Source organism: Passer montanus, unplaced genomic scaffold, assembly GCF_014805655.1.
Source record: "Passer montanus isolate IOZ18808 unplaced genomic scaffold, ASM1480565v1 scaffold21, whole genome shotgun sequence".
Lineage (NCBI taxonomy): Eukaryota > Metazoa > Chordata > Aves > Passeriformes > Passeridae > Passer > Passer montanus.
In genome coordinates, this window is record NW_024366703.1 from 7,144,484 (window position 1) to 7,172,441 (window position 27,958).

Sequence of the window (27,958 nt, forward strand, 5' to 3'; positions counted from 1 at the left end):
GCGCAGCAGAGGTGAGCGAGGAGCGCGGCCCGTCCGTATTCGGTATTTAATGGTTAATTCCGCCCTCAGGCGCGACACAGCCGAGGAGCTGTCGGGGCGGAGGGGGCCCGGGCCGCAGTGCGACAGATTTCTGGAGCGTCGCACGGTACTGCACCGGCGGCGGCTGGGGGCCGCCTGGGGAACGGGCAGGGCTGAGGGAGCGGCCGGGGCACGCCGCAGGCGCCGCGCGGTGATGCGGGGCCGCGGCGGCGCCGAGCCCTGACTAAAGATGGCCGCGCTGCCCGGTGGGAATATGGCGGGGGGCGGCCGGGGGGCGCGGGTGCTGCTCTTGCTGCTGCTCGGCGGCTGCCTGGGCCGGCGGCCCCCGGCCGCCGCCGCTGCCGCGCCGCCCGCCGCCGTCGTGCCCCCGCCGGCGGCGGAGGAGACGGTGATCATCGGCCTGCGGCTGGAGGACACGGACGACGTCTCCTTCATGGAGGGGGGCGCGCTGCGGGTGAGCGAACGGACGCGGGTGAAGCTGCGGGTCTACGGGCAGAACATCAACAACGAGACGTGGTCGCGCATCGCCTTCACGGAGCACGAGCGGCGGCGGGGCGGGCGGGCGGCGGCGGGGGCGGCGGCGGGGCGGCGGGCAGCGGCGGGGCCCCGCAGCGCTGCGGCATCCGCACCTCGGACATCATCATCCTGCCGCACATCGTGCTCAACCGCCGCACCTCGGGCATCATCGAGATCGAGATTAAGCCCCTGCGCAAAACGGAGAAGAGCAAGTCCTACTACCTGTGCACCTCCGTGTCGGCCCCCGCCGCCGCTGCCCTGGGGCCCGGGGCTCCCGGAGGGCTGGCGGGCGCCGAGGGGCCCGCGGGACCCCCGCCCTGGGGCGAGACCACTTGGATCTACCATGACGGCGAGGACACCAAGATGATCGTGGGCGAGGAGAAGAAGTTCCTGCTGCCCTTCTGGCTGCAGGTCATCTTCATCTCGCTCCTCCTGTGCCTCTCGGGCATGTTCAGTGGCCTCAACCTGGGCCTGATGGCCCTGGACCCCATGGAGCTGCGCATCGTGCAGAACTGTGGCACGGACAAAGAGAAGAACTACGCCAAGCGCATCGAGCCTGTGCGGCGTCAGGGCAACTACCTGCTGTGCTCCCTCCTGCTGGGCAATGTCCTGGTCAACACCACGCTTACCATCCTGCTGGACGACATTGCCGGCTCTGGGCTGGTGGCCGTGGTGGTCTCCACCATCGGTATCGTCATCTTCGGCGAGATCGTGCCGCAGGCTATTTGCTCTCGGCACGGCCTGGCCGTGGGCGCCAACACCATCTTCCTCACCAAGTTTTTCATGATGATGACCTTCCCGGCCTCCTACCCCGTCAGCAAGTTGCTGGACTGTGTCCTGGGCCAGGAGATCGGCACGGTCTATAACCGTGAGAAGTTGCTGGAGATGCTGCGGGTCACCGACCCTTATAACGATCTAGTCAAGGAGGAGCTCAACATTATCCAAGGAGCCCTGGAACTGCGCACCAAGACTGTGGAGGACGTGATGACTCCCCTCCGAGACTGCTTTATGATCGCTGCCGAGGCTGTGCTCGACTTCAACACGATGTCTGAGATCATGGAGAGCGGATACACCCGCATCCCTGTTTTCGAGGGTGACCGCTCCAACATCGTGGACTTGCTCTTCGTTAAGGACCTGGCTTTTGTGGACCCCGATGACTGCACGCCACTCAAGACCATCACCCGCTTCTACAACCACCCGCTGCACTTTGTCTTCAATGACACCAAGCTCGATGCCATGCTGGAGGAGTTCAAGAAAGGTGGGCTCGTGCCCGTGGCGGGGGCGCGGTGGGGAGGTGCTGCTCGGTGGCGGTCAGTGCCCACCTTCTTGCAGCAAGGGAGCTCCACAGCGGGGCCTCCTGCTCACGGAGGGCTGTGGGAAGGTGCTTTCTGGGCTGTGGGTGACCAGTATTCAGACGTCTGCCAGACCTGCTCCTTCCCTGGGCCAGAAAGCTGATGTGCCCCCAGCCTTTTTTCCCCCACTGCACTGGGATGTGTGTGTGGGCATGGTGCCAAGCAAGGTTGTTTTCCTTCTTGATTTTTCCACTCATCTGTCCGTTATAGTGAGAACCACTGACGGGAATCCGCGCCCATTCCTTGGCTGTGTCTTCTCTGTGCTTTTTCAGCTGGCCTGACTGGGAGGAGTGGGTGGGCTGCTCGGTGCCTTTCAGGCTCAGTGCACACACGTGCTGAGATAAACAAGGCGTTTTAGCTCCATTCATAGGCTCAGCCAGCCGACCTCAGCTCTCTGCTCGTGTTCCAGTGGCTTTGATCTTGTAACTCATAAATCATTTCAATGTCTTATTACAATATATTACAGAGCACCTGTTGGTGCTGCACTTCAGAGTTACAGCTCTTTTTCCCCAGGCTACCGTGTGCTTCAGGACCATGGGCTCAGTAGGGATGTGACCCTTTCTACCTCTTTGGTGTAGCTTGCGTATTAGTTGCATCAGAATGGGACTGAGGTTTTCTGCCTTCTCTTAATTGTAGGTGGTGCTGACTTGAAAAAAGCATCTTAATTCTTGTTAGAAGGTCTTGCTTGTAAGTGTGGAAAAAGCGTCATTGCTTATGAGTAAGGAAAAAACATATTTTTGTTTTCCTTTTAAAATCTGTTAAATTCTCTGTGGCCTGTGCAGGAAAGAGCATTCAAAGTAGTTGTAAAGTGAAATTTCAGACAGTTTGGATGTGTGGACTCCTTTGCTGGAAAAAGGCTATTTAGAGTGCCACCAGACTCCTGGGTTCATACCCCGGGAGATCTGATCGAAGTACCACGAAACAGCTCAGTTCCTGGGGGGTGATTTGCTTGAGAGGGGAAATCTAGTGGAGAATATGTGAGCTCACCTTTTATTAACTGCATAAATTACCTTGAAAAAAACCTTTGTGAATTGGTGAATGTTCTTTCCAGATAAGTTTAAATTACGACTTAAGTTTCAGTTGCTGTTTTGTCCACATGCTAAGCTCTCGTGTCGTGGCATTGGATCTTCTTCATCCTGTTTAACTCAGTTTTGGGGATTTGGAGGGTTACCTCATGTTTATTTCATCTTTGTGTATAGAAGATGAATATACTCCTGCTTTTTACTGACCAGTGCAGTGGTGGTTATCTTTATCTCTTTCAGCCTGTGTGTAGAGATGGGGAAGTCTTACTTGGTTTTGGAGGTGTTGAAGGAGAGATGAGGGAGGGCCTCCCTTGGCTGAGGTTTCTACACTGCAGGATCTGCAGCTTGGATGTGGGAAACTCAATGATGTCACTTAACTGTAGGCTGGTTGAGGTGGATTTTGCTGCATGTGTGAGTAAAGGGTGGTTCTTTTTCCTTTCTGTCCCTGCTGTTCAGACTCCAGGTAGCACAGTAGGGTTCTTAGCCTGTAGTGAGGCTTGTGGGGGTATTCTAGTTCTGTATGCAGCAGCGTGTCTGAAGAAATGCATGTTACGTTGGTGGTTTATTTCCCTGGTCTGAAAGGATGGAATGCACTCCTGTGTGTTAGCACAGTCCTTTTATTTAACAGCTGGGAGAATTAGGTGTGCGCTTTAATCCTGCGAGAGTGGCTAAGCCAAATTCCTTCTTAAAGTTCCTGAAACTGGTGCTTAAAATAGGATTCTTAAAAATTCTCCTGGGTGGCTTGGAAGGTGCAGACTGGAGATCACTTCCCCTGCTAGTCAGTCTCTTGCCTGTGCTAGGAAACCTCCCAGCAGCACAAGTTCAGGATGGCTGTAACGTGTGTTCCCTCCTGCCAGTGCTGAGTCCTGGAAAAGTCTCTGTAGTTGGGAATTAATTCAGGATCATTTGCGCATACTTAAATGTTTACTCCAGAGTCACTATGCTGGTTGGTCTGTATGGGCAAGCCCTGTGTTAGGCTCAGCTTTGTCCTAACTAGTTTCTCTTTAAAAAGTGCAGATATAGTGGAAATAAGTGGCTTCCTTTGTGTCCTTTGAAATGAATGTAAATAACTGATAGCTGGCTTGATCTGGCATAGCACAGTGTCTTTTGCAAGAGCTCTTCCAACTTTCTTCAGAGCAACCTTGCCAAATTCCCATGAGAATGTACAAATTAAGGGTGAGAATCAAACTGCATGTTACTCTCCAGTAGAGTGTTAGGAATAAATAAGCTTGCAGTTTTTAATCATTCCCTTCCCATCACATTGATCCTCTGCCGCAGCCAGCTTGCTTCAAAGCTCATAAAATGTGTGGTTTTTGATACCCAGGCCCCTGCTACCACTGTTGGGTGCAAAAGGCAGTTCATGTGATAGGGCTGCCAGTTAAAACTTTAATTGATTTGAGGAGAGAGGATGGGGTTTTTTTCCTAGTAAGTTTGATAATTAGCTGGGTACATGGGGTTTTGAAACTCACATTTTGGGCAGAAGCAAAACCTTCTTAACCTAAATGTGGAATGGAGGCTGACAAGGAGGTGATTGAAATCCAAACACAGCAGGATATAAATCTTTGTACTGTTGCAGAAGATGAAATGGGTAGTTCTGTAGTTGTTCTAGTGCTTAGGCTGAACAGCTGGAGGATTTGGTGGTGGGTCTGTTATTAACATTCTTTGACTACAATTGCAAAATAAGTATCTGTTTCACTTCCATGCTGCCAGGCAAGAAACTTAATTTTGAGAGAGTTTCAGCACATTCCCACCCCCTTGCTGGTCTAATCTCCTAAAGTGTGAATAAACATGATTCCTGAAGCAGTCCACAAACAAGATTCTCCTCTAAAAAGCATGGTTTACTTACAAATAAATAAATAAGTAGCTTTTGAAATAGGTGTGATTTTTCTGTTCTAACAACAGACCTTAAACTTCTGCGACAGCTCTCAAATCCACTTGTCTACAGGTTGAGCAGACTGAGTGCTTAACTTGAATTCAGTCATTCAAATTTAATGCAAGGGAGTCTAAGGTACCTTTTGTACTGGCCTAGGCAAAGACCTGCCCGACTTTGCTCAGGGCAAAGAGGTATCTCGTTTGAAATGAGTTCACTCCCAGCTAATCTAATGTTCGCCATTGCAGTAAAGGGGAGCGAGGTGTTACCTGTTCCAGGGTTGCTTTGTGTCATGGTTCCTAATCTGCAGCAGGGATTGAATGAGCCACAGAGCCATTTTTGGAAAGAAGCTGGTGAACTGTCTCCACTGATCTTATTTTTCTTGTTGACATGTGTGTGGACCTGCTTTTTTTTATTGCTCCCTTGTTTTCTGTTCCTTTTTGACAGTCTCAAATGCTCTGTGGCACTTGCTCTTGGTGTTTTTCATAGGTAGATCTCTGCATGTGTAATCCTACATTGAAAGCATTCCATTTCTAGCACCATGTTTGCTGGAGCTACAAAAATTCAGCTCGAAAAGCCTCATGTAGTAACACTAATATTTCAAGATTGGCCCACTTTCTGCAAGCCATTCTACAGCTGTGTTTCTGGTGGCCTGGATGGCTTTGGAGGATTGCAGTTTCTCAGTTGGAGTCCCCTAATCTGGGGACTTGGAGTCCTATGTTTTGATCTTATTTATATCTGTTTGCACTATTTTTTTACACTACAGATCAGAGCTTAATAACCTCTTGCAAAGAACCCACAATAACTGCAGCAGTTCTGAGCTCTCATTTTCTTAATCACATTGCAGCATTGAGAAAACTCCTAGATTCCTTATTAAAATAATTTCCAGTTGGACCTGAAAAGGTTTTTTTTTTCTAAAAACCTTGTAAGATTCAGCTTGATGATACTTTCTTCAGGCTCTGTTGGTCTCGCATTGTCTGGTTTTAGTAGCACGTGTGTTTGGTGGTTGATTTAGAGTGAACATTGGGGAAAAAAGTTATCCATTGCTTTTCTAGTTCCTGTTCCCCCTTGAAAGAAAACCAAGTCCCAGCAGCCTGAAACATAAACCTCTGACTTTTGAGTGCAGAGAAGAATACCTAGACCTACTTCTCTTTTGAGCACATAGATCCTCTTTTTGGAAACAGGTAGGATAGCAAGTAATTTGTAGCCCAGGGATCCAAAGTTCTGCATTACTATTGTTGGTCTGAAGGTTTTTTTCTGTTATTAGGTCACTTGGTCTGAGGGGCTTTTTTGTTATTAGGTCACTTATCTTTCTGGTGCAGCTCTAATCCAGGTTTGTAGGTGGCTTCTTTCCTGGTTCCTTTCAAGTTTTATGACATGCTGAATCTAAGTCCAGTCTTCCTTTGAGTAACTTTGATTTAGTAAGTCTGAATGCTCACTTTCTAGTTTATCTAGCGGGTTGTCTGTCTCCTGGGCACTTTTTCTGTGTAACCCTGTGACTGCAGCATTACGAGAAACTGGAAGAAACTACATAAATCCTTTCTGGGATTATGAAAGGCACGTAAAACTTCTTGGAAAACAATATCGTTTTCAAGGCTGCTTAGCTAATAACAGGCACCTCCTCTGATCCTTTTTGGGAAATTCATATAACAGAGAATGTTGAGAAGGTCCAGCGTGGAGACTTTTCTGTGTGAAGACAGTAGGGGAGTAGTAGGTGGGAAGGAATTTGCCACCAAGAAACAGAAGTCTTAGCATGCTATGCCTGCAGATTTATTCCCAGAACAAAAATTGCATGTGGGGGTGGGGTTTGCCTCGTGACAAACTGTTCCTTGGCTGTCTGACAGCGCAGCACCCGCAGGTACTGCCCTGCCAAGGGCTTTGCTGGCCTCGCAGAGCTCCTGGGGGATGCGTGCTCGTTCCACCGGAGAGCAGCGGATGTGGGTTACTGCAGGCAGCCCTCCAGCTGCTGTGCTAGGGAGAGGCTCAAGGGGAATGCATCAGGGAGCAGCTCCAGTTCTTCCTGGGCTCCCTACTGCGAACATTTTATAGGGACCAGGAGAAGAGAGGCTACTAGAAGAGCAGCTTTGGTGAGGAGCCTCGCTGAGGAGTCCTGCTGCTGCTGAGAGTAGGAGCAAGCATGTGTTCAGGTGGCTGGCAGGGTTATAAGAGCAGCTTTGGTGAGGAGCATAGCTGAGGAGTCCTGCTGCTGAGAGGAGGAGCAAGCATGTGTTCAGGTGGCTGGCAGGGAGAGGAGTAAGAGAATTAAATGGCTTGAGCAGTAGAGGTTTGAGTTTGTTGGATATGGTTCTTTGATTGCTTTTTAACCAATTGTTCACAATTCTTGTCATTTGACAAACACAAGAAGTTGCCTTTTCCTCCGCTCAGCTGTTTGCTCAGTTAGCAAATGCTTTCCTGTGCTGAAGCTGATGGAGTGAATTCCACCACAAGTGAACCATGCTCCTATCTGCTTTCTCTGTGTCTGTAGAGGTTATCTGTAGTAGGCACAGATGTAAACTTCAGGTCAGTCTGTGCAGCCAGCAGCATTTCACAGCCAGTTTTGGAGCAGGATAGAGCAAAGAGGCAGAATATCAACTTCTGAGCAAATTCATTAGTGTAGGAAACTGATCAGGTACTTTAACCATCACAGTGGTGTCCTTCCAGGTCTGAGATTTTGAGTTTTGTATTTTTTCTCTGCTGATATGAGGTTCTGAGGAGCAGAACATTTTCTCAGTGAACTTCAGTTGACTCTGAAGGCATAAGAACAATAACAGTGAATCCTCTGCAGTAGGTAATTTCTGACAATGGCTGGGGCTGTGTAGATAAAGTATTAGAAAAGAGCCAATTTATTTTGTTCCCCACGGAAGCTTACTGATCTCATCAGGCTGTGATTCAGGAAGTTCTGGGACTAAAGATACTGTCTTTATTAAATAGTCCTAGATGCTTATTTCTGTCTGTGGGCATGTCTAATCAACAGTGAACCTTTGTCAGCTGTTGCACAGAAACAAACACCAGTAGTGGGTGTCTCCTGTCTGTAGCTGTGTAGTGCTAGTGGCAGAGAGAGGTGGGTCTGGAATAACTTCTGATTGTCAGTTCTGTATGAAGCCATCCAAAGGTAGGTTTTCTTTTGTCAGGCTATGGTATGACTCTAGCTGGTAATTTAGGAAATGAGGGTGTAAGCCACCTCACACTTCATACGTGTTACGAGCTTCAGTCTCCTCCCTGTTTTATTGATGAAATCATTTTAGTGGGGGGAAGTATTGTGGGGATTATTGGGCTGCTTAACTTGTAGCATCAATGCCACTAGACTGTGACAAGATCTACTCATCTTCCCAGATTTTGTCTTGCTCACTTGGAGGGCACACATCCTGGTGCACAGGAATTAAGACCTGGAGGATTCAAAGTCTCACTGCTTCACCTCCTTTAAACATTTAATGTCTGCTCAATATTGAGTCCTAAGTCAGTCACAGAGCAGCTTAGTCAGGATCAAGTAGGATGAGAGTGAAAGCACTGGCCAAGTAGTGTGGAGTGAATCTATAGACCACCAAGCTGTGCTTTTTTCATTAAAGCTTAGCAAGAGCTCACTTTTGCATTTGCTCATGTGCCTCTACAGAGCTGTGGTGCAATTGCCAGTCTAGGTAGGCCAATGGCACTTCTACTGCTGAGTCCCTTCCAATTTCACTAATGGAGCTTGTAAAACTAGCCCTCAACACAGAGAACTCTGAACCATACCCTAGTGAGTGCGACCTGGCACTCTTGTTAATTTGACAAGGTCCTGAATTACAGCCTACCAGCTACAAATAGGAGTGTAAATACTTGATGCTAATGAGCTACTGCCCACAGCACATGGCTAACAGTCCATACCAGGTGGTTAATCCAGTCTGGCTCCTGCCAAGGTCACTGAGTCATTTCAGGACCATCAAGCGATGGGGTTTTGTTTCACTTTTCACCAATATATAATCATAGAAAACAAGATGCATAAATCTGTCATTAACCTTCTGGAGGAATAAACCTTTTCCCTTGGCTGGGAAATCTGCATGGCCCAGTAGTTGGAAGAATGAGCTATTCTGGGAATAAACTATGGCTAAGTGTGATGACATACAAAACATGCATGAGAAGAGCATGTCTCCATTAACTCTTTCCTTTTTTGTTGTCCTCCTTTACTCAGAAGTGTTCTCTTCCCTGTTTATGGCTTTGTCTGTAGTAAATTGCCACTCTGAAGGGTCATAGGTCGGGGCCCTTGGAAATCTTTGAGCCATTGTTGTCATGTTTTCTGTTAAAATTGTCTGGGAGCCTTCCAGAGTTTTGGTAGACAGACAGTTTTCACTGAAGTGAATAGCTTCCAGGATTTTCCACACTTCCATGCTGTCTATGGGGCATCATATAGGTTGTTTGCCTTTGAGGATTGGGTTGTTGTAGTACACAACCTGTAATGCCAGAGGTTTCTTTGTCTGGGTTGGCTGGCATGTTGAAATTGGGATTCTTACACGGGTGTTTGTGGTTATTTTTGTGATTTAAAAACATTACTCAGACTTGCTCTTCACCTACTGATGATGATATCTGCTTGAAGGGACTAGTGAAAGAATACTAGAAAAACAACTTGTCTTGTAACCAGCTTGTCTTAAAATATCCAAGCCCTAGATTAAACAGAAACTTCAAAGCAAAGAAAGACTGTGTGGCTGGGACTTACTTGTGTTTCTTTATATTGAAGCATTTCACTTATGAATTGTTTGGTATTATAATTTCAGTGTTTATGAAACAACATCCCTGCTCATCAAGGAATCCTATTTTGAAGGACAGAGTAAGTGTGATGCCTGTCATTCTGGGAGCTGAAACCTGATGATTGTGGAGGCCTCAGGAGTTTGCAAGTTAACAGGACTTAGCTGCAGTTATTAATTAACCACACAAGAGCTTTGCTCCAGCCAGAGGCACTGGGGCTGGGAGATGCATGCATACATTGAGCACAAAAGATCTGTAGAATTATGTTTTCTGTAGTGCTTTCTGTTGGGATTACACCATTCTTTTGCTGGCAGTCCCAAAAGGAGCTGCTCTTCAAATGAGAGTGGTGTGGTAACATTGCTCTCTGCAGGGTGAACCCCTCAGACTGGGCTCCTGCTTCCTTGAGGTTCTTTGCCACAGCAGGTGTGAATGAAAGTTGGGGTTTTGTTTACAGCAAGGGGTTTTTTTTTGGTGGTATAATCTCATATAGTGATGTGACAGAGCCTTTTGTGACAGCTGATCTTTGTGGAGGTGAACAAGGCTTTATTTTCCCTATTTGTCCATGGATAATGATGGCAACAAAAATGCTGATTCTGCCCTGGTTGGATACTTTGCTGCCAGCAAATAATTTTAGGAAGGATCTCGCCATTTCTGGTTTTCTTCCAGGACTCCACCTCCAGCTTTCAGAAGATTGTCCTGCCTACCCTTTGCACTGGGGGGTTCAAAGTGCAGCCTGCAGGACCCCTTTCCATGCAGCAATTACGTGAGGACAAGGATGATCAGATGCCTGCTTTTATTGCTTGTGAATTGCTTGTCAGCAATTTCTAGATTCCTACAAATAGGAAGAAAATCTGCCAGTGTGAACTTGTTCTTGATAAAAATTTACAATCTGGCATTGAAAGTAGGTGTGGCTGTGGGTTTTAGGCAAGCTGCAGGCTTAGTTCTTCCTATCTTGCCTGGGACATCTTTCCATTGGAAGCAAGAAAGCTCTTACAGTTACAATTCCCATACACAGCAAGTGCAGACAGGGACCTTCAGCTGATATTACTGGGCATTTGGTAAAGAGGCTTCAGTTCAATTTTTTACTCTTTAAAGTAGGCCAGAATTGTGAGTTACTCAGTAGCTCTAACTTGAACTCCAAGGGACATCACTAAGACTTTGATTTGAGGCGGATAAATTAGTGTGATATATTTTGCTCTGTGAATATGTCTGGGGTTTTTTTCGCCTGATGTCTAGTAAAGAGGCTTCAGTTCAATTTTTTGAACTCTTTAAAGTAGGCCAGAATTGTGAGTTACTCAGTAGCTCTAACTTGAACTCCAAGGGACATCACTAAGACTTTGATTTGAGGCGGATAAATTAGTGTGATATATTTTGCTCTGTGAATATGTCTGGGGTTTTTTTCGCCTGATGTATGATTGAGGTATGTGTAGAGATAGAGCTTTTTGGCTTTCTGACTTTCAGCTATTATTTAAATATCTTGATGCAGTGTATGGGGACGGGGTGAGGAAGAATCTCTCAAAGTACCTTGAAGACTCGCTGTCTTCCTTTTCTTCCGGCAGAACAGAGGAATAAGAGATGGAAGTTGGGCAGTGGACCTATGAGTAGCTCACCATATGGACTACATGGTTGTAGAGTTTTGGGATTTATACTGTTTTTAGATGTGATCTGGTCTTGTTGTGTGCTGGTTCCCTACCCTCATGGGGAATAATTTTATCTTCTTGTTGATGTTCTAATTTGCCTGGAGCCTTTTGGAGTGGTTAGGTTTGAAAACACTAATTTCAAAACAGTGAATATCAAGAACTTCACACTGCTCACAGGGAGTATTTTTTTTTCCTTCTCTTAGTGTTGAAGAATTGCTTATACTGTGTGGATGGGATTTCTCCTAGAGAAATCAAGATCCCTGTCCAAATCATTATCTCTCTTAATAAAAATGCTGTAGAGTGTACTTCAGGCTCAATGCCAGCTGCTAAAGGTTTGAATGCTCACTGGCAAGAGGAATGGGAGACTGTCTTGTATGTTGTGTAGAGGAAAGCCAGTTTCTGGTGTGTTTGTGTTTTCCTGTGACCCTTACAGGGATCACAGCATGCTTAAAGCTCTGATCCCGTATGATGGACCCAGCCTCTCCATCATAATCAGGACTGACAGTTTTCTAGGTCTTTCTGCTCATTTGACACAGGCCCAGAGGGGATTTGTGATCACTAGTACAAAGCTGCTTTACCAGTAGTGTGCTAGTTTAATTCAGCTCGTGTTGCGTTGTCTGAAGGCTCCCAAGGAGAACCTGGAAATGGAGAAGCTGCACAGTTCACCCTGGAGGCAGTCTTGGTGGGGGGTGAAGCTTCCCAGCGTGGGAATGCCCTGAGGTTAGAGCTTGAGGAAGGCAGCTGTGGCAGTGAAAAAAACTTAATTACCTACTGGATGCAGGCTCCAGGAACTGCAGCAATCTGTTGCTTGATGCCAGTGATAGAGTTGAACCTGTGAATGCAGCGGTAGTGTGTGCAGTCAATGAGCAAGCAAACAGAGTAGCTTTCTTTTTTCTGCTTTCTTCAATGCCCTGGGGTTAAGGGTGGGGGTGAAGGTTTCCCTGTGCTGTGTGATGCACCGTGGATGGGAATCCCAGTCTCTGCTCCTCCTCTCTGCATGGGAACACTTGCTGTGCATGGGATGAGAGGTCTACCAGGAGAGCTCTGATGTCAATGGCTCTATTCTGTTAATGTTTTTTTTTCTTTCCAGAGCAGCTGTTTTGAATTTTCCAGTCTTTGCTGTAATCTTTGAACAAGCCTTGTTTTATTATGAGAGAGACACTGCAGAAGCGTGTGGGGTAGAGTGAAGACATGCATACATTTTAGTGTTGAGGACATTCTCATTTCTGATTCCTGGCCTGGAAAGTGGGTTTAAACTTGTTGCTTGCCTGCTGTTTGAAACTGGTCCAGTGGTAAGAGGCTTTAATACATTTCTTCTTTGCAAATTGTCAACCTCACATCTTCCAGTAAAGGAAAGAATTTGGGAGTATAGCTTCCAAGAGTAATGGCCTTCTCAACCCTATTCAATGCACAGGCTCCAACCAAAAAGTTCCAAGGAAAATATTCAGAAAGGGGGAAGTTGTCTAGCTGTAATTCCTGATGGTTTTGTATTTAAATTATTTGGCTTTTCAGAGAGATCAGGACATGCTTTTTTTTTTTTTTTTTTCCCAGACAGACATGCAGCCATCCTGGAATTAGTAACTATGTGGACTGTCTTAATCCAGGCATGGGTTAGAGAAATTAAAAAAATGTCTCTTACCAAGTTGGTGTTGATGATGATTTGTTGTTTGCCATTGCTCCTACTGCCTGATTGTCTCTACCTGGAAACACACTTAAAAGTGTTAGAAGCTGTTTTTATGTACTTTATTTTCCACTTGAATCCACCTCTTGATCAATAGAGTAGAGTGCCTTGAGCAGTGCTTGAAAGGTTTAAGGGAAGATGCTGAGCAAAGAGCCACCATGAAGAAGCTGGTGGGCTTGGGGATTTTAGTGGTGTCTGGGTCTGTTTCCTTTGAAAATCACTGGGACAGCAGTGTCCTGTTTTTAGAGTGATCATTTGGGAAGGAATGAAATGCTTTTAACTCCAAAGATTCTTTTAAGAAATGAGATTATCTTAACCATCCTGTCCAGTGCTGCAGTTGTAGTTGTGACAAGGAATGAGTGTGTGCTGTGATTAAACATGTACTCTCACAGCTACAGGCAGCATGTAATTCCTGGGAGGAAAAACTCTTGCTGAGGTAGTGCTTGTGAACAATTCTCCTAACAAGAGGAATTATCATCTCAGTGTTTTCTGTGACTTTGAGGATGATTGGAACATTAGAAAGAACCCTCAAGATAAGACCAGATGCAAAAGTTCTTACAAATAGGAACAAACTTGCTTTGGTGGTTTTTTTTTTTTTTTTTTTTTTTTTTTTTTTTAATCCTTGTAAAACTGATACTTTATTTTCCTATTCCTGCATTTTTTCCTTCAAAATGGAAAAATGACCAAGGAAATCAAGGGCATAACTGCTTCAAGTGAGTTGAGAGCTGGGCAAGGATAAAGTGGTGGTTTTATCTTTTGGACTTCCTAGCACTGTCCAAAATTGTAGTTGATTGTGATGCCTTCTCCTTGTGCTTCAGTTGCTTTGCTGTAGAATGAGGACACATTTTTATCCCTTTCCCTTACATCAACTGAATTGGTTTAGTGAGAGCCAGTATGTTTCAGCTTGTCTACTGTAATTTAGGTTCTATAAATAGAAGTTTGGTTTAATGTTCATGTAATAGCTTCATTGCATGATGATTGAAACTTTCTTTAGACTGACAGCCCTTCCAGTGATTCAGTTCTTGTTTCTCTTGTCCTGAGTTCCTTGGCTGTCAATGTCTCCAGTGTTTTCACTCTCCTTTTTCAGATCAATGTGTAGTTCTCCTGGCACTGTTTGTTGGCAGTAGGTGAGGAAGAACAGAAAGAGACTAGGTGATAGATGAGCTGAGGCCATCCACTAGGCAAGTGTGTAGAGAGTTGAGGTGAATGTCCCATGGTTAGTGCTCTGTTCTGTGCACCTTTATGGCTACTAAAATTACTGTTGTAGAGTTAATTGTTGGGTGCTTTCTTACCTCTTACTGACAGAGTGGTTTGATATGTTTTTTTCTTTACTGTGTTAGAGATGCCATTTATGCTTTTATCCTGTGCTGCTTAACTTTTGCTTTCAGACAGTTTTAAACTAATGTCCAATTTAGGATTAATTATGTACTAAATACTTCCCTGTTTTTCTGGACTGAAAACCTAGTAGGCAAGTTTTTAAGTGGCAGACCTGTTAGTGCTTAAATTCCCAGAGTTGAGGGATATGCAGGTGACTGTCCTTTTTTCTTGTTGGTGACAAGGTGGTAACCCAAGTATGATTAAATATGTTGGTTCCCTCGTGAACCAGAAAATCTTGAGCCCTTAATCCTGGTGCCACTGGAAAGTTGTTCTTGCACCATGGATAGGTCACGTATACCAGAGGGTAACACTGCACTGTTCCTCACTGCCACCCATTCCAAGGAATCTTCAGAAGCTGGCTGAGAGGGATGCAGTGACACAGACCCAAGTCTGTTCTCACTGCTGGTGAATCCTATTTGTTTGGGCTTAGCTGGACTCTCCCTTTTCCATGTGGAGAAGGCGCAGCCCACCAGGTTTTTTCAACAATTAAGGGGGTGTGCAGGAATTCTCCTTGTGATGGTCCAACCCTGCTCCAGGGTGGTGCAGGCAGCCTCCTCCATATGGTACTCGGTGTGTCCTCCTTTTTCTGAGGGTGTTCACAGACTGTGTTCTGTCACTGCTCTGGTGGTTGTTCCCTAGGGTAGACTTGACTCTGTGACAGAATTGGAAGAACCTGTGTCCTGATGATACCGTTGTCACTGTGTCTTTATGCTTCCACTAGTGACTGATGTCTGATTAAAGTGTCTGTTAGTGCAGGAGCTTGGTGTTGACTCACAATCCAGGCACCATTTTTCTGGCATGAAGAGATGTGCTGTGCTTGTGATCAAAATGACCTGGCTCTTTACTGTTTTCATTGACATAGGAGATAGGAACAGGAGGGAGGAGCTGAGAATTTTCCTGCTTATCCCATTCAGAACATGAATGTGACTGGGACAGTGAAGGCATGATCCATTTTCTCATCCCTGTCTCAGGAGTTTGGCTTGTGCATGGAAGGAGGGGACAGGGATTAATTCACTCTTCTTCCTTTGACTCACTAAATGGAAAGGTAAGTGAATGGTAACTTTCAGCAAAGTGTGAATTCAGAAGCATCATTGAAAAAGTTGATACCAAAAGTAACAGAAGTAAATTTCTAGTTTTAGATACAATTATTTTTCCTTAGTTTTTAATCCCTTTGTGTTGGAACAGGGAGCCAGAGGGAGCTGTGGTGGGACTAGGTAGGGCAGCCTTTGCAGGCAGGAAGATGGGAGTGTTGCAACCTTTGAGTTGTTAACCTTTTGAAGTGGCATGGGGTAGATGTCTCATTACCCTCCCTCAACACAGGCACGTTTTATCTGTGACATACCAAGCAAATTGCCTTTTGCCTCAGAGATTGGTGCAGGGCTGTTTAACCTGTTTGGCTTCGAGGCAGTCATTCTGTGGATTCTCTTTATCTGCCCCTGTGAGGGTCAGGAGGCCTGCAGAGGCCATCCTGCTCTTCCAGGTCTGATGTCTGCTCTGCAGGACCAGCACTTAAGGCAAAACTCCTGTGTTGGGTGAGGGCTTTTTTAGTAAGTGCTTTCAAAAATAGCAGTAGATGGTCCCTCCAGGGTCAGGTGAGGGAGCTGCAATGCTTCAGGGAGATCTGCAGCCTCAGACAACCCAGGGGCTGCTTTGCCCAAGTATGATGTTTGAAGATCTAACTAGAAAAATTGAATATTAAATTAGGTTTGCAGTTTGATTTTAAATTTAATGCTAAATTCTGGTAGCCAATTGTCATCTGTTTTTTTTTTTTTTTAAATTTCTCTATCAGAATAAGCTGTTTTTAACATAAATGACTAACTGCATTAGTGTCAGTCAAAATGTTAACTGCAGCATGAAGAAACAATTGATCTGCTTCATCATCACTGCCAAAATGCATCTGTGGGTACATGTTTCTTGGTATGTCACATGTCTGTAGCAGGTGGCAATAATACTGAACAAAGCTGTGAGCATTTCTGTTAGCTTTTTTTTTCTCCCAGCTATTGTAAGCTCCTGTGAGATGGCTGAAACAAGCCTGTGTGTAGGGGTGGTTGAGGAGAATCCAGAAGCCCTGGGAAGAGCAGGAAAGTAAGAAAACTGCAATTGTTCAGAGCATGGGAGAAGTTTAAAGCATAAAATACAGAAAATGAAAACTGTCCTTAAAAGAAGAGTAAAACCTACTGATGAGAGTAATCGTTAAAGTGCCTGGCCTCCCTCTGCTGCACTTGTCACAGCTAACACGTTCCTGCCTTGCTCTTTGTGCTTGCCAGTGTTTTTGGCACATCCCTGTGATCCATTTAATATTACCAAAACAGGTGCCACATAGACACAAGCAAAACAGCTTTCTTGCTGTTCCACCAAAGGATATGACTCATTGCTGGAGAGATGGTTCATTTAGCAGGGCAACCAAACTAAAAGTATGGAAATGTTCAGGGTTTCCACTGATAACTCTTCCTTTTGGATATCTTCTCTGTTATGGACACAACTTTTGACTGTGGGCATTGGTCTATTAGGAATTGACTTGTGCCAAGTTTAATGTATGTGAATCTCATAATGCGGGTGACTACTTGTTAGTGGAAGTTGAGCTAGATTTCAACCTGTAGAGGGTTATTGACTTGATCTTTTAATCTGTCCGCTAATTCTTCACTCCTCTCCTCTCTTTGGATGTTGTAGTTTTGAGATGTTTTTGGAAAGAGTACTGGGAAAACTTGCAAACATTTTTCAAACAAAAGATGGTTTGTCTTCATGGCTGGGAGGGTTCATTTGGACACTTGCTCTGAATTTTTTTTTTTGTTGTTTGGAAAACTGAAGTTCTTAGAAGTTAGATGGCCTTGGCTTTCTTTGTTCTTTCCTCTGTCTCAGACATCTGTATCTGCTCTCTCACCGAGCTCTTTATCTTACTTGGCTTTTCTGTGGATGCCTGGAGGCCTTGGCTCACATTCTCAAGAGTGTCCACTGGTTCAAGAAGCCATTGCTGCTATCAAATTACCTTGACAGCTGTTGTCCCATTTCATATTTGCCATCCCCTCCCCCTGGCTCCCTTGTGATTTTTGGCAGAAGCTGTGGCTATTGAGCAATAAAACTTGGATCTGAGAATCAAGTTGCTGGTGGGAAAATGAGATGAGAGCATACTAGTTAATGCCTTGCAACTTGACTTCTTGCTGATGTACAATCAGTAGCATCTTTGTTTGAAAACAAAACCTACCACTAGCTACTCTGTTTGCAGATTGAGCGGATGGTTCATTTACTGCTCATCTGGAGTTGAGCCATAGGTGCTGGTCTCCTAAAATAGCACGCTCTATACCAAGATGTTTATGACCAGACAAGCTCTTGATTTGGAGCCCTTGACAAGTGCTATGCCTAAGGAATGCAGAACTTGGATGCTTGTGTTAATGAAAGTAATCCATAATGGCACATCATCTCCATCTCAGTTTTATCGATGATCCTGTGTGAAACCTGGAACAGAACTCCTGTGGTGCTATTTAGCACATATTAGAGATGACCCTATGTGGTCTTGCTTGGATTTGAATGAATAAAATTTGTGGGCTCTCCTCTTGTGTGTGTTTGGGACTTTGTCATATTTTAAAATACAACACACATTTGACAACTGACAGAAATAGTGATGATCTTGGGGCCAACCATCATAAGAGAGCTGTCATCTCTGTAAACCTCTCTTTTCAAGATGTTTTGTGTTTAGTTTGTCAGTTGTTTGAAAAGTTGGCTGATGCATGGCATGCTTTAATCTCTACTGATCATTCTTCTTGTCCCTGTTGGAACATGTTAGCAACTAAATTTTGTGTAACATACTGGCAAAATTAGGAAGGAAGGAAGGAAGGAGCAGATCTTAATAGGTAAGATGACTGTCAGAAAACAATTAATGTATCTGGAACACTCAGTTGAGAGGAATGCATATAGCAAAAACATATGAAAAATTCTTTTGCTTGCAATGTGTTTGATTTACTTGCTGATAACATCAGTGTGAAATGTAAAGCTCTTGTAAAAGGCTGGATCAGACCAGCCTTAGTGCTTGTCTTACAGCTCCTAAATTGCTGTGCCAAAGTAGGAAGACTCAACACCTACTGAAACATGTGCTACCCTGTTTTGTTCGTGTCTGGGGAGAAGGGTACTTTATGTATGAGTGAAATCCTGAGTTTGGAGTGGCTGTAGGTTTGAGGCTGGTGCCTTGGTGCTCCATCACGCTCAGAGCCAGTGGATCATGGCATGTGATATAGTCTCAGCATCTTGCATGCTGTGGAGTCCTCTTGGGCCTGAGGAATGGCTGGGGTTGTAGTGGGTTCAGCTGTGAAGCTGGAAGCTCAGAATGCAAGGGGTCGAAGAAGATGTCCTAGGCTTGGAAGATCCCAATTACATCAATACCCCCTGGAAAAGGAACAGAAGTAAAATAGAGAATGGATTACACCTAGATGAAAAAACCATAAAGCTGTAATGTTTGAGTTGCAGGGTGGGATGCATGGGTGTTCTGTGACGTGGGGAAATAACATTTTACTGACTATCCTTTTTCCCCCCCCCGAGCGAAAACAAACACTCATAACGCCTCAGTTTGGTGCAGAACTTGATTTAAGCAGGGTTGTTTTTGTTTGGTTTTTTTTTGGTTGCCGTTTTTTTTTTTAAGGAAAACGGTGGCAGTTTATCCTCCCTGCTCCACATTCCTTGCTATCCTGGCATTTAGCATAGGTTTAAACAAGGTGCTCCTTGGCCTGATCTCCCTGTGGAGATTTCAGAAAGTGCTGGAAGGCTTGAGCTTCCTGCGATCCCTGGCATGTCTTCCGTTACGCAGCTACGGTTATTGTAGCAGTAGGGGACTTGTTAGTTTTCCAAGTGCAGTTCCCAGCCAACGTGTCCGCTCTGCGGTGTAGACTCCTGCATGTTCAGTGTTAAAATAGTTCTATAGCTTTCAGGCATCTTGCATTTCAAATATGGGTGGAGGAGCAAGTGTTGGCCTTTAAGGCAGGGGTTTCAAAGCTTTCTGATATCAAAGGCCATGTTGACAACTTGGCAAGCGCTTGTGGGCCCAAGTGTGTTAGATCTTTAGGATAGGAGCTGACTTGCTGCAGGCATTGGGAAGGGTGTTTTGCATTGTTTAAATGTATTGTCAGGTGTATTATGTCCTTTCTCTGCAGTGTGGCTGCCAAAATGTCTCCTCCTTTTGTGCTAGGCTCAGCTCACTTTCCCAGAGCCAGGGAAGGGGTTAATTTGCTGTTACAGTTCACTCCAATCTCTTGCTGTCCAATGTCTTCTCCCTAAAACTGCTCCTGTGGGGAATCCCATCTCGGGAGCCCTCAGCTGTAGCAGCTCATGTGGTGGCTGGGGAGGTGGAAGGGAGCATTTGGGGAAAGCATTCAGCTCGGCTGGCAGGTTACAGGGTGGGAGGGTGCAGGTTACAGGTGGGAAGGTGCATCTCCATGTGAGCCCTCTGCAGCCCTCTCCTGGGTGTGGGAAGCAGGTAGGGTCCTGCAAACATGGGAAGGCAGCTGGTTCTGGCAGGGCAGAGCTTGTCTGTCCTGGTCAGGGTCTCAGAGGTCTTACCAGGTTACTTGCTGCTTGTTGACTGTTTGAAATACCAGCATGTGTCGCTTCCGCTCTGCTCTCGTGTTTCCAGCCTCGCTGAGCTGCAGCTCTGCCTCCTTGCGTTGGGTGCATTAGCTGCCTTGGTTTGCTCTGGGATTTGAGCATCTCTGGCTGCTAGACAGACTCTCGACCAGTGCTTAATGCATTGTGCTCACATCTATAAGAAGCTTAATTTTCACTTCCTAGGTGTGGCAAGCGAAGTGGAGAGGACAGTGCAACAGCCCAGTGCAGAAAGAGAAATGCAGTGCACAGGGACGTAGCAAAACTCCTCTTACCTGAGCCCTGCTGCAGCCAGCGTAGCTTTGAGGTGTGGAGTGCAACCAGGCTGATTGTTTGAATCCTTGTGTGGCTCACGGATAGAGCCGTGTCCCGCACTGAGCTCTGGCCGCATGGCCCGCTGGAAGGAGCAGAGCTGGCACGGGTGTTGCAGCTTTTAAATGCAGTCACAGGTTTTGGTCTGAGGTGGAAAGGTATTTTAAGAGCTACATTGTTTTGCATGAAAGACTAAACAACAAATCTGTAGCAGTGTGGAGGAGAAGCCAGTTTTCCTAACGCCTGGTCATGTGCTTTCACCACAAAGACCCCGTTTCTTCTTTTACTTAACCGAAGAATTCCATTAGATCAAAAGCTAGTTAAGGAAAATAGAGCCCCATGTGGTCCTGTGTGGTTACTTAGGCAAGTGCTATTTTTAGGAATCCCAATTGAGTAAGCCCTGGCTCTTACTGCTGTTAAAATCCAGGGAAGTAAAATTAAAACTTCTACCTTCATCTCAGCCGCATGTAGGCCACTAGGCCCCGGCCATCCGGGGTTTTTTTCCCTCCCTTGTGCCTCCCCCAGCACATTCCGTGCCTTGCGGGGATTTTTGCCTTTCCAAGTGAGAGTTAATCAGTTCTTTGGGCGTGGGAGATTTGGAATAAGGCAGGTAGGAGTTTTTCCCAAGTTGTTCCCCTTGTTAATGAGCGCTTGCCCTCCAGTCCAAGGGTTCAGCCTAACTCTGCTCAGCTTCTCCTGGCTTCAGCTTTTGTGTCCCAGTTTCACTGATCTGCAGATGTTTCTCGCCTTTACCAAGAGCAGAGAGCCCAGCCTTGCAAAATGTGACTTGTTTGCAGTTCTTTCCTTGTGGTGCTGCTGAAGAACACGTTTTGCTCACAAAGTTTTGTACACAGACCTGCTAGACCTGCCCAATAACATTAGGAATGATGGACATTGATAGAAGTAATACAGTTTGTTCTTGAATAAAAACATAAGAATACAGTTTATTTTCTGGAAACAGTTTCCTGATGATGACCAGATACCTCTCCATGACTTCATGCCCCAGCTTGCAACATGAGAAGTTTCATTGGTTATTTTTGTGAGTATTTTTCTGAGCAGAAAAGTAGCAGAGAGCTAAGGCAGAAAAAGAAGCTAAACGCTGAGGAAGCTTTGGGTGTGTGGCACCAGGAGAAGCCTGCTGAAGCTTTTTGAGCTGGCTGAAAACTGCAAGCAGTACTGTGTTTGATTAATGCTGTTTGCACAAATTACTTTTCCATAATTTTCTTTATTTAAAAAATGTGAGGAAAACACTGTCACAATTTTAAGGCTCTTTTTAAGAGCCTGGAGATTTAATTAAAGGACTTTATTCAGAAGTGAAAGTGAAAAGTATTTTGAGTTTGAGAAGACCCTGTGTTGGCTGATAATTTTCTCCAGGTTGCATGATCTTTGTTTGGTGAACCCTTTGTTTAAAAACAATAGCAAGAGCAACAAAAAAGCTTCTGAAATCTTGTGTCAGAGCTGGATGCACTGCGTTACTAGCCTGTATGGAGAAGACACAGCAATATTCTGTGAAAAATTTGGGATCCTTTTAAATGCTGAGCAAGTAACTGCTGACCTTTTAAGCTTGATTGACATTAACTGCTTGTTAATGTTTCATGTCAGGATGGGAAGTTAGTCAGGGATAATATTTGTCAGTGTTGGTATAAATGCAGTTACACGGGTGGGCATCTTTTTCATAATGCTTCAGTTTTCTCCATTTAGAGACCTGGACTGAGTTGGGCCAGCAAGAGTGATTTTACTGATACAAATTGCATATTCCCTTGGGAGCCCCAGGTATGTGTGATGTGTACAGAAGCCTCAGGTGGTTTGAACTGAAGCAATGCCCTAAAACAGCACCAGGAAAGTATTAGTGTCAGAATAGTGGTGGATCAAAATATTCTTGATTGTGCTTAGAGTCTGGCATGTACAGAGCTACACTGCTGTGTCCTGCGTAGTATGGATGTGACTGTGTCAATAGATAAGGCTCAGGGATATTTAGCAGATACATAAAGATCTGTTGGCTAAATTATTCCTTTCCCACATGTCATCAGCTCTTTTCTATAGCTGTGACAGTCAATCACTTCCTAGGGCAAGAGGGTCTTCAGATCAGCATGTGAAATCCTCACATGCAGAAGAGTGGTTCTTGTGACTTTTGGGGATTGTACTTGTGACCCCCTTTCATGCTGGGAGCCTCGAGTCTGTTTCAGGACCAGCTTCCCACTGTTTCCTTCATGTCCAGGAATGTTTATTAGAATACTCTAATCTATAAAATTGTTCTACCTAAACTTAGCTTTTTGCTTAGTATTTGTTCACAGAATCCTCAAAAGGAGGATGTGGTTAACTGTTCCTCAGGGCTAGAGTTGTTTTCTGTCTGGACAGTTTGGGGCCTTTATGATTTCCCATCAAAGAATGGAAACTCAAGTAAATAATCCTCAATTCTTTGAAAATGTGGAATAGTTAAAGCTTAACTGCCCTTCACATGGGCTGGGGATCAGAAGCAGCATCAGTATGTGAACTGCACAAAAATCAGCTGTATAAAGCTATGGGACTGTGAGCCATGAATTTTCATCATAAAATATTGATTGCTTCCCTTGCAGAAAAGGAAATAGAGGTAATGTGTTGTTACTGCAGAGTCTCCTTGCTGCAGCTTCGCTAAAGAACAGACCACTGCCACACCACAGAATGGAATTAAGGGATGTGATGTCCTATGGTGACAGCCACTGAACTGACTGGCATGATGTGACATCGAGTAAAGTGAACATGCATAACATTTCTCACTTTTGTCCTCACAACTGGAGATGAAAACATGTGTTCTGATGTTTTCAGTCTGTCAAACAAACTACTTTTGCAAATTTGCCTCTACCCCTGCCCCCAGCCTTGCACTTTCTGGGTGGCACTGCAATGGATGACCTTGCTGGCTAGCCTGCAAGCCAGTTTGGTTGTGTGTTTTGCTTTCCTCCCAAGTATTGTTTCCTTAATGGTATTTTCCAGTGGTTTGATGTTTTTTTCTCAATTAATCTTTGATATCCAAACCCTCTATTTTGTGTGTTAACTTTGGGTCTGTTTTTATCTGAAAATCCTATAGGGAAATAGGATGATGTAGGTGTGCCATGTAGGGTGTCTTTACTTTTAAGAAAGGTCCTATTTTAAGGACTTGTCTCTTGCAAGAGGCAAGTGAGAACTGCCTTTTTAGAGCAGTTAAATCCCAATGGTGTTTTTTAATTGTTTTCTTTTGGCAGAAGTTTGTTTTGGTTGGGTTTTTTTGCCTTTTTTTTTTTAAGAAACAGCTGTGGAGTATTAGCATGTTGTGTTTTGGAGCATTCAAAGCAGAATGAATGCAAAAGGTGGCTGAATACAGATGAGTAGGAGCAGTGGTGTTCATTCTGCATCGTATTTGACTCTGGCCAAAGTGAGTAGGGAGGGTTAGTTCACAAAAAGTTGCATTGAAATGGTTGATATCTTGGCTAATCTTACTTTGCTGTTGTCCTGTGTTGCCCTGCTACAGGAAGGGAGTGACTGTGCTGCTTCTGAGAGTTTTAGAGGTGTGAAAAGGTGTGCAGAAAAAGGGCTCTGTAAGAAGCTGGCAAAGAGCAGTTCAGCAGCAAGGGTTTAGCTCTTGCACAGGCACCTATCAGGTAAAGCACCTGCAGGTCTTATTCCCCAGCAGAGGAAATAGTGAATATTAAGCAGAGAAGACCTTGTTGAAAATTATGTTAAAAAGATCGCTGTGCTTTGCTGTGTGCAGGGAGAGCTGACTCACACCAACCTGTGTTACAGCTTTGGGTAGAGCAGTTGGAAAACTGTGTCACTTCAGCCCAAGAGAACTGTAAGAACAGAAGTGTGGCAATATATTAAAATTACATCAAAGGCTCTGGGAGGTTTTAATGAGATCAGCCCCATATTTATTTTCATGGTTAGGAACAGAAATAACTGAATCATGTCATGGAAATATTCTGGAATGAGGAGATGTAACAGCCAAGACTGTCTCTAAGCTGGTCAAAGGATTTGTTAACTCCAGGCAGGCTGCTTCACTTTAGGGTAGTGAGAACTAGCAGACAGAGGATGTAGGCAGAACAGCCTTGTTGAAGGTCCCAAAATGTGAAAATGAGGTGAGCGTGGCAGAGTGCTCTTTGCATCAGCAGCAGAGCTGTATCCTCTCTTTACTATTATGTCTCTCTATTAGTCTGGACTCCCAGAATGGATGAATCCAGTGGGCTGGAGATAATTCTGGAGGTGGTTGGCCCCCAGCTCCCTGTGCCAGGCTTCTGCAGCAGTAGCTCACCTCAGCAGGACTCCACTGCTCCCAGGGCAGCTCTCAGCTCAGGTTTTCCTTTGTAGATAACCAAAGGTACTGCAGTGGGGTAGTACTGCCTGTTGTTTCAAGGCTTACATTTTCACGGGTGCTTCATATGGCAGAGGAGTTGGTGCTTTTGTTGCACCCCCAGAGGCTGTCAGGGACCACTGCCAGCTTACCATCTTCTCCTGTCTGTCTTCTCCTGCTTGGGCTCTGCCTGTTGGTACTCAAGTGCCTGTGGCACGTTCAGGGTGCTGCAGGATGTCACTGAGCCGAGGGTGTTGAGCTTTATGTGCATGTGTCAGCAAACTTTTCCTAATGGTTGGGTTTGAGAAGGTTTTGCACATTCCCTTGCTTTTCTCTGCTCTCCTGGGGCCATGTATGCCACTGCTAGTGCTGCATGCACTGTGTATCTGAGCAAGAAGGAACCTAAATGTTTTCTCCAGCTTTGCTGAAGGAAGGAGATTAAAAAAAAAACAACAAAAAACCCCCATGCCATTAAAAAAAATAAATTCACTTTGTCTAAAACGAAGGGAAATGTTACTCTGCTGGTCTGAGGTTTGCTGGAAGCAGGGCTGCTGGCTGTGTGTGGCTGTGATAGGGATGAACATACCTGCTCTGGCACTCAGCTCCAGCTGTGGGGTTACTCTGCAGCTTGTGGGAATTATCTTTGTACAGTACTTCAGCAGCAAAGGCTTTAGGCACTGAAGCTTGGGTCCTACCCTTGTAGTTTTGGGGAAATGCATCAGCTCACATTGGGATGGGTGGTGGATGCATCCCAGAAAGAGCAGGGAAGCCAGAGACTGAGCCAGCAGGGAATGCATTTGGCCATACGTTTGCACCTCCCAAATTAGTGTTGAGACACTGGTGGCTTGGAAAGATGTAGATGTTAGGCTGGAGCAGTCCAGTCTTCCCCTCTTTAAGCCAGGCTAGAATATGAGAAATAGAGACCTTGTAAAGTGGAAACCACTTCTGTTTTCTGGGTGACTAAGCTAGGAAGTCTTCAGGAAGATTACTTCTTAGGAAGAATTTTTAAGGTCCTATTTGGACAAAAAAATAGTTCAGTTCTTTTTCTAGAGTCATATTATTGCCATTCCACTGATTTTAGAGTTTAGCCTCCATGGTATCTGAAAAATTCTATCTCTTTTCAGTAGCTAATGATATTCTCAGAAGATTTACTTGGTTTTCCTGTTTCAGTGTGAAATGCTCTTCCTCTTGCCTTCAGCCACATAACATCTGCCATACTAACATGGTATTTTCTTCAGAGTGAATTATATTTTGAAAGTCGGTAAAGGCACAGGAGAGTTGTGTGTAGTGAAAAGTCCTTTTTAAATAAATAGAAAAGTTGCATTTAAATAGTCCTTCAGAACTTTGGTTTTTTAGGTGTCAAGAAGATGCATATAATATAATGTAGGGGGGCAAAGATCAACATAGCCTTTCAACAAGTAGATAGCTAAAGAGAATGCAAAAATTTGTCTTTAGCCTTGGTTAAGTCAATAGAGAAAGTCTCAGTGTTTTACTTTTTTTTTTTTAATCTTCTCTCCCTTTTGGGCAGATATCGCCTCAGATAGGTGAATTCTAAAAGGAAGGCAAAGAAATTCTGTCTCTGAAGTTACTGCTCATGCATAATGCTTCTATTCTTCCAAAAAGCAAATTGCTTAGAAAACTAAGTTAATCAGATACTAAAAATCAGCATTATTCTATAAAGCTTCCTAGTGTAACCTTGATTGGCTGCATCCACCATAAACTTATGGTTCAGTCACTTTTAAGGTCTCAGTGGATTTCATCTTGAGTGTCTGATAAGTGGTACTTCCCTTTCTTTGTGCATATGGCATGTTAGGAAGGCTTGAGACAATTCTCTGGTCTCTCTCTCATGCCAGAAGTGATACCTGATGTTGGTCCTGCTATATAATGCTGATGTTGTACACTGGATTATAGCTTTCTGAGCTCTGTATTGCCTGGGGGAGGGCCTGTGATACCTGACTGCTGTGTGTGGTGAAGCATTTAGGTCAGTGTAAAAAGAACAAACAGACACTGCCAGAGAATGAGTAAATATGGGGAGAGAGGAAGGAAGATTTTTGAAATGTGTCCTGGCTCCAAGTGCTACAAAGCTTTAGGTACCCATGTCCTGTGGACTTTGAAGGGAGCAGTGCATCCTAAAGTGGGTTTGATGCTAACATGTTTTTGTGGAGTAGTGTTAGCCCAGGTCCTGGTCTTGTATACAGACACAGAAGAGAATTCCCTCTGAGGACTGGATTATCTTTCCTTTTCCTTCTTCAGGTGCAGACACTGTTAGACATCCTGGTCTGATCCTGAAACATTACTTTAGTCCGCCTTACGTCTGAGAGGAGGTGCTTTTCAGTTCCAAAAATACTTTAATTGCCTTCCATATTGTCCTTTTTTGGCTTAAATGGAACATTTAAACATATGATTGCCAAAGATTGAGTCTCCGGGCTCTTTAAAGTAGAGCATGAAGGTTTTCTTCATGCTGAAAATACTGTGTTACACTTTGATAGAGCATAATAAAATGTGACTGCCTGAGATGAGCAGTTGCTTCATTGTGCATGACAGAGCAAATCAATTTTCCTCCCATTGCTTTTCCTCTTGGGAGATAACATGCCAAAATAGTCAGTACCCTGTACTATGACTGTTCAGGGATAGACAAATTGTTCACTGAAGTTAGTAGGTTTTTTTTCCTTTTTATTTTTTTTTCTCCTCCAATAATGGCTTAAATAATTTTGCCTTTGGAAGTCTTAGCATGGAATTTCAGATATCATAAAAATGTGTTGTGCATTTATTCCTTCACTAAAATATTTTTTATTGGCTTTTTCTCCTGTCATCTCAAATGTTTTCTTGAATTTGGGAATCAAATAGGGAGTGTGGCTGCTCTAAAAGGTTTACAGTTGTTGTGGAGAAGGTTTGGCACAGCTATGTATGTTCTGTCTATAAAGAATATCTTCTGGAAAACACAGGTCTACCTCATCTTCTAACTTTACAGGATTATACTGTGGTATAGGTTATTAAAAGTGTTGTGGTAAACTGGCAAACATAATGTTGCTCAAGGAGAGAGAAATGAGATGCAAATCATTTCAGTCTGTCAAATTCTGCACTGCAGAAAGAGCAATGCAATCTAACATGAGTCACTGAGTTGTAAACAGAGGTGATGTGAGTGTGGAAGCTATCAGTGCACACTGAAGGAAATGTACTGGGCTTGGTGGGTGTGCAGGGCTGTGCAGAGCAGCGTTTCTGCAAGTGGTGCTCTTTGGTTTTCTCTGTAGCACAGAGTACCAGGGAAGGTGTCAGGTTTTCAGGAAGGGTTGAGTGCTTGGTACTTGGAAGCCTGGCTCTGTGAGGGGTTGGTTTGAACAACCAAGATAGTGCCTAAAAAGTATGAGCCATAGGATGAAATGTGAGAAGTTCACTTGGCCAGTGGTACAGCTACCTGCCTGTGTAACTCTGGTTGGCTGGGGTTTAGGGTGTTGTGTTTTTGTTTTGGTTTGGGTTTTTTTCTTCCCTTCCTAAAATAGCCCTGCTTCTGCTATGGAAAAAGGATGAAATAATAAATCTTCCTCAC

At 44.7% G+C, this 27,958-nt stretch overlaps 1 protein-coding gene across 1 annotated transcript in view; it reads left to right on the top strand.

Annotated features, from left to right (window-relative positions):
• The first annotated feature begins 208 nt into the window (after positions 1-208).
• Positions 209-27,958, top strand: part of CNNM2 (cyclin and CBS domain divalent metal cation transport mediator 2) — a 113,603-nt gene continuing 85,853 nt past the window's right edge. Inside the window, 2 exon segments of the mRNA XM_039708835.1 lie at positions 209-592; positions 595-1,813. Coding sequence (XP_039564769.1) covers positions 269-592; positions 595-1,813 — 1,543 coding nt within the window. The 5' untranslated portion in view covers positions 209-268.